General features: G+C 47.4%; 1 protein-coding gene across 1 annotated transcript in view; it reads right to left on the bottom strand.

Annotated features, from left to right (window-relative positions):
- Wdr45b (WD repeat domain 45B) overlaps nt 1–6,717 on the bottom strand; it is a 38,724-nt gene that overhangs the window by 10,038 nt on the left and 21,969 nt on the right. Inside the window, exon 3 of the mRNA XM_004639452.2 lies at nt 3,849–3,950. Within this exon, the coding sequence (XP_004639509.1) occupies nt 3,849–3,950 (102 nt within the window). The remainder of the gene's footprint in view (nt 1–3,848; nt 3,951–6,717) is intronic.

The following is a 6,717-nucleotide window of genomic DNA, read 5'->3' as shown; positions in this document are numbered from 1 at the left end:
TGTGTGTGTGTGTGTGTGTGTGTGTGTGTGTGTGTGTGTGTGTGTCCAGCTCAGCCCACCAGGGGGCAGGGCTGGCTGGCATGTGGCGCTGGGGGATTGAACCGTGGTCCCTGTGCTTTGCTAAGCTTGTTCTAAGTAGGTGCTTTAGACCACTGAGCCATCTCACCAGCCCTATTTTTTAGTGGAATCAGGGATTGCACTCAGGCCCTTGAGCTTGCCAGGCAAGCGCTTATTCTACTGAGCTATCTCCTAGGCCCCCTTATCTGTTTTTCTTTTTGACACACGGTCTCACTACACAGTTCAGGCTTGCAGGAATCCTCCTACCTCAGCCTCCCCATGCTGGGATTACACCACCATGCCCACCTTCCATGCCACTACTCCCAGTTTCGAGGCTGGCACGGCAGGCAGCACTGAGGATGGAACTCCAGACCTTGTGCTTGCCAGGTAGGTGCTGAGGCCACTGAGCTATCTCCCCAGCCCCTTAATCTCTTTTTATACTTTGTATTATTCCACTCAGTTCCACAGCTTAAAAGTACTAGTATCATCATTCTTGCCACTTTCTAAAGTTCTAGAAGTCCTTCTTCATGTGTCTTTACAAAATAGAATAAAAAATACAGTGTCTGCATGGCATGGTGGTGTGCATCTTAATCCTAGCACTTGGAAGGCTGAGGAAGAAAGACTGAGAGCTTGAGACCGGCCTGGGCTACATGAGTGAGTTTAAGGCCAGCTTGCATTACATGGAGAGATCCTGTTTCAAAGAAAACAAGAACAAAAAAGGCAATTTTCTAATAGGTTTTTAAGTACTTTTTGGTACAACCTAACAACATTAAAATCAAATTGGAGGGGCCGGTGAGATGGCTCAGTGGAATAAGCGCTTCCCTGGCAAGCACAAGGGCCTGAGTTCAATCCCCGAAAAAAAAAAAAAAAAATCAAATTGGGCTGGTGAGATGCTCAGTGGACTAAGTGCCGACTGAGGCAAGCACAGGATTTGATCCCTCACACCACAATCTGTGCCATTCTCACCCCCAGGCGCACTGAGCCTGCAGCAGAGAGCAGGCGTGGTGGCACACCCTTGTAATCCCAGTGCTGGGGAGGTTGAAAACAGGAGGATTACTACAAATCTGAGCTCCGTAATGAGACCCTGTACCAAATACATTAAAAAAATTTAGAGAAGTTTTACGCTCATAATAATTTTTTTTTTCTCCCCGGTACTAAGGATTGAACTTAGGACTTTGCACTTGCCAGGCAGGCACTTAGGCCACTGAGCTATCTCCCCAGGCTAATTGTGGTGATGCATGCCTGTAATCCCAGCACTCAGGAGGCGGAGACCATAAGGGTTGATCACCATAAGGTTTGATACCAGACTGGGAAACCTAGTGAGTTCAACTTGCTCAACTTGTCTGAACTATACAAGTGGGACCCTGTGCCCAGCCCCAAAAAAAGGAACGTGCAGGGAGTTGTGCATACTTCCCCTCCACATACACACAGCTCTACTGTCCCACACCAAGTGTGGAACAGCAGGTACATCCACACCAGCAGGTACAAAGGGAAGCACAGATCTGTCCCTGGGTGTGCTCTTTGTGTGCACCGCATGCAGACTCTGACAGGTGTGGAGTGACAAGGATCTACCTTCACTGAGCCCTGCTGGGTGGCTGCCTGCCCTGACTCCCTCTGAGCTTTGCAGTGTTCACACATTGCCATGAAGCCCTCTCGTGATACTCGCTCTTGCTCTGCATACCTGTCCTATCACTCTTGCCACTTCTGTCTATACATCCCTGTTATGGATGCCTCAGTGCTCTGAATCAACTGAAAATGTTTTACCTTTCATGGTCATTTTGCTTTTAGGTAGGAGTCAGAATCACAGGTGCCAGCCAGGTCTGATGAATAAAGTGAGGACACAGTGTCATGTTTATCTTGAGCCTGCCTTTCCACTGGATGGCCCTCAGCAGCAGCACTGTATTTTTGTTTTTGGTTTCTTTTTTGAGGCAAGGTCTTCCTATGTACTGCCAGCTAGCCTTGAACTCAGCGAACCTTCAGCCTCAGTCCCCCGAGGGCTGGGATTACAGGCATGTACCACTCCACCTGCCTCTGCCTCTTAAGTATCTAGGATTACAACTATGAAATACCACACGTGAATACTTGGAACAACTTATGTTTTTAATAAGAGTAAGAGGTTATCTAGGACAAACAGCAACTCTGAGAGAGTCTGAAAGGCCCATGTCCCTACCTACAATGGGCACGGCTGAGCCCAGGGAGGAGCTCTCAGGTCCTCACTGCCTGCCTTCCAGCTCTCTTTCCTCAGGAATGCCCAATTCTCCAAGACCAGGAAGCTCCGGCGGAGCAGGACCCCAGGACCATGCTAAGCCCCTTCTGCTCCAGGAGCCTGTGCTGGGAGATGTGCTCACTCTGTGGAATGCCCAGACAGACCCAGGTTCTAGAATCTCAAACTGGCTCTTTTATTTTCTTATTGCTTGTTTTTTGTTGTTTGTTTTTGTAGTACCAGGGATCAAACTCAGGACCTTGTGCTTGCCAGGCAGGCACTTAGGCTACGGAGCTATGTCCCGGGCTCTTTTATTCTCTTACCTGCCAATAATCTCTTTCCTTTTCTTTTTATTACTGGGGATTGAATGCAGAATCTTCACAATGAGCTACATTCCAAGCCTTTTTACTTTTTTATTTTGAGAGAGTCTCACTGCATTGCCCAGGTGGGACTCAAACTTGCAATCCTCCTGCTTCAGGCTTCCCAACTGCTGGAGTAAGTAAGGGCAGGCACCACCACATCCTACAGGATCCTACCTTTTCATTCTAGGTGCTTAGGCTACAGCCAAAAGAAAAGGTGTCAGTGCTAATATCACCTGCGTGCCTTCCACTGCCAACAGTGCGCCTGGGGCCAAGGTGTGGCAAGTCCCCAGGCCAACCCTTCTGCACAGGACCCTTCCTCTGCAGTGCCATAAAGACCCAGGCCTCCTGGGGGCTAAGCACACACCCTGCTTCAGGCGAGCACCAGCTTCTTTGCTCCTGGGTTAACCTATCTGCCCCAAGGGGTGGCCTCAGTGTGGCCTCGCCATCCTCGTACTCCTGTTTCCTCCCTCACTGCCTTCCTGTCTCCAGCTATCTCCACCAGCCACCAAGGTCTACTCCAAAGCACAAAGGTCACTCAGCTAGTACAGGCAGCAGCCTCCTCTGCCTGTAGCCACAGCACCGGCAGGTGTGTGTGCCTGCTTCCTCTTATCTTTCCTGTGAACAGTGCTCCCATACCTCTTGTATCTCCTCACGTGCTCACATAGCCTCAAGGACACTGCATGCCCACCATGGACTGATGGCCTGTCTCTCCAAGGCCCATTCTCACCTGGCATTGAGGACCTCAGTCAGCTCATCTGCTTCCCACTCAGCAGCCCTGTGGCCCAGGTTCTGCTTTCCTCTCTGGGCCTTTCCCCTCAGCAGAGCACTGGGACATGCTGCACAGATGCAGAGCCTGCAACAGGGTTAGGAAAGCCCATCCCACTCTGTGCCCTACAAGGACTGGACTGTAGACACAGCATCACACACCAAGAACCACTCCCTGGCCACCATGCTGGCTTTTTGCTCTATGTGGCTACTGGATTAGTGTTCCTTGGTCGGTGGCTCCATCCTCACCTGAAGCCCTCCAAGCCCAGAATGGCACACAGCAGGGCCAACCATGCCACGGTCAGTCTCCCTGGACACTTCCTCCAAGCTTCTTATCCTTAAACCTCACTGGACCACAAGAACAGGCCACACACGACCACTAATGGAGGTGGCCTACAATGTTCAGAGACCCCCCCACCCCCAGGCAGCGAAGGAGGTTCTCAGTGGTGTAGCTACTTTACCTTTGTTGGGAGGGTATTTTGGCTTTTTTCCACCACCAACTAAAGCCAAATAGTTGCAGCGAAATAACATTTCCACATGGCCAACTCCTCCTTCTAAAAATTCTGAAATGATAATTTTAAAAAGACAATTTGAATACATTAATATGTTTATTTTCCAACTTAAACAAGCAAGATTGTCAGAATCAGTATCTTATGTTTAATCCCATTTACATCCCAGTAACAACAGAAGCAAGCATGGCACCAGCTACTATGCATACACGTTCCAGACCTGTGGGAATGTCAACTGGCATCCTCAGGACGCTGCACCATACCAAGAAGCCGACTCAGTGAAATAAGCTGCGGACTAAGAAACACTGCAAGTCTTAGCAGGCCTACAAGCAGAGATGCTTCCTATTAACCTCCCACTCTACTCTGGTGGAAGGGCTCAGAAACATGGGGAAACAACTCCTTGTCCTCTGAGGCTCCTGGAGCAACTGGACAGCCCAACCTTCTACTCCCCAGGATGGCTGTGTACCTCAGGTAAAGATGTGTGAGCCCACTCCAGGACAGGGTCCAACAGAGGCCTGCAGAGGACTGCACAATATGTCCACAGCGAGAACCACTTTTCTGACAATTTATGTTCTCCATACAATCCTGGCAACAGCAGAAGGTACAGATGCAAATGCTTGCCATGTCTCTTCCCTGGGCAGCACAGGACACAGCCCTCCAGCCAAAGGGTTTCCTCCAACACACTCAGCCAGCACCTGAGGGCTGCAGTCACAGAGAAGCAGGAACTATGAGGGACCAGCACCTGGGTGGCCTCCCTGTTCCCTTCCCACCTAGCAGGGAAGAGCAATTTCCTAAACAAGCAGGGCAGGGGAAACCAGTCTCCACATGCATAAGAATGAAGCTGGACCCTACCAATACCACATATGAAATTAACTCAAACTGAGCACAAAATGGGGCACACCTGTAACCTCAGCATTCGGGAGACCAAGGCAGGAGGATTGCTGCATGTTTGAGTCTACACAGTACATTTAAGGGCAGCCTGGACTACATAGCAACACCTTGTCTCAAAAAATGAATAAATAAATAAATAAATAAATAAAGGATCAAAGTTCTAAATGTCAAGTCTGAAACGATAAAATTCCCTGAGGAGAAAATATAGTAAGTTTCACGATGTTGGATTTGGGAATGATTTCTTTGTTATGAATACATAGGCTCATACCAAGCTTAAAAGCTCACCATAAGACAGACAGACAGACACACGCATACCACGGCAGGTACCAGGAGCCCTCTGTTTGCAGAAGAGCCAAGTCACCTCAGCATTACCCCAGCAGCCGAGCATCAGATAACAGTACACACAGAGGCCATGCCCATGCTCAGATAGGCACAGCGGCATCAGGTGATGATGTCAGTCTGTGACTCATTAGTCAAGACTCATCTGAACTTTTACATGGCTAGTCAGTGCACTGTGCCAAGGATGTGGGGAGATATATATATATATATATATATATGCTGTGACTTTAGCAGAAGCCCTCACAAGGTAGGAAATATACTCAGATGCCCTCTTCAGAGCAGGTTTTAGTGGTCAGAAAATTCAAGTGGAGCCCCAGCAGAGAATCACTGTCACAATTTATTATTCAAGGAATATTCAATTTTTTAGTATTAACTAATAGTGTTAGCTATTTTTGGTACGGGTTAGATTTTTATTTGGTGATACATTTTTTAAAAAACAATATGTTTTTGTAGGCATCAAGTCCTGAACACCAAAAATGACTACAGAAAAAAAAAGAGAAAGAGAGAAAAAGAGGGGGGGGGGAGAGGGAGAGAAAGGGGGAGAGAGAGAGAGAGAACTGAAAACAGATAGTAAAAGATAATTTTAAAAGCCCTGGACAGAATCATTTGGAGTGACTGAATGCAATGGGACAGCACCATACATTGTGTAATGAAAGTGTTGTACGTGCATGTCAAAGGTCAAATAGCACCTGACACCAATCACAAAAGTGTTGCACAGCTTGGTGAAACTGAAAGGAAAGAGTCTCTCTCTCTCTCTTTCTCTTTTTTTTTTTTTTTTTTTTTTTTTTTTTTTTTTTTTTGCGGAACCAGGGAGTGAACTCAGGCCCCAAGTGCTTATTCTACTGAGCTATCTCCCCGGGCCCCTGTTTGTCTTTTTTTAGACAGGATCTTGCTATGTAGTTCAGGTTTGCCTTGAACTCACTGCATAACCCAGGTTGGCCTCCAAGCTGCAGTGATCCTCCTGCCTCAGCCTCCCAAGTGCTCGGATTACAGGAGTATCCAAGCACTACCACCATGTATGGTAGAAAGAAATTTCTTACAGCAAAATTGAGAGAATATCCCCAGTCTCTTAGTTTTTTTCAACTCTCTTTCTAAAACCATTTGACAGCTGGTAGCTTTCAAATTTCACTGTGTATAGCAAACATAGCACACCTTTCTCTGATGGAGATTTTTGTCAAAATGGTCATGTTTTCTGGGAGCAATTCCCTTTTTTGTCATTTCCCAAACAAGCATTAAAATTATGTAATGCACCTGTGAGATGCCACTTGGCAGAAATATTGTTAAAGGTCAAGCCCTGCCCATGGTAAGCGATGTTAGCAGCTCATCACTGGCCCACAAAAGGCAGTCAGTTGTTACTGTTACTTGTTTGCTTGGAGTAAATCATCCAAGGCGTAAAGTAATTTTGGTTACACCATGAGAGAAAAGCTGATAAAACTGGTATCTCTTCCAGGAAGAACAAAAGGGGACATCTACAATGCTGTAATGGAGGCCACTATGTCACAAGATTTAAGGCCAGGGGGCTGGTGAGATGGCTCAGTGGTCTAAAGCACCTACTTAGAACAAGCTTAGCAAAGCACAAGGACCGCGGTTC

Source organism: Octodon degus, unplaced genomic scaffold (assembly GCF_000260255.1).
Source record: "Octodon degus isolate 3935 unplaced genomic scaffold, OctDeg1.0 scaffold00112, whole genome shotgun sequence".
NCBI lineage: Eukaryota > Metazoa > Chordata > Mammalia > Rodentia > Octodontidae > Octodon > Octodon degus.
The sequence above is the reverse complement of the archived record's forward strand: the minus strand, read 5'-3'. Positions and strand labels throughout refer to the sequence as shown.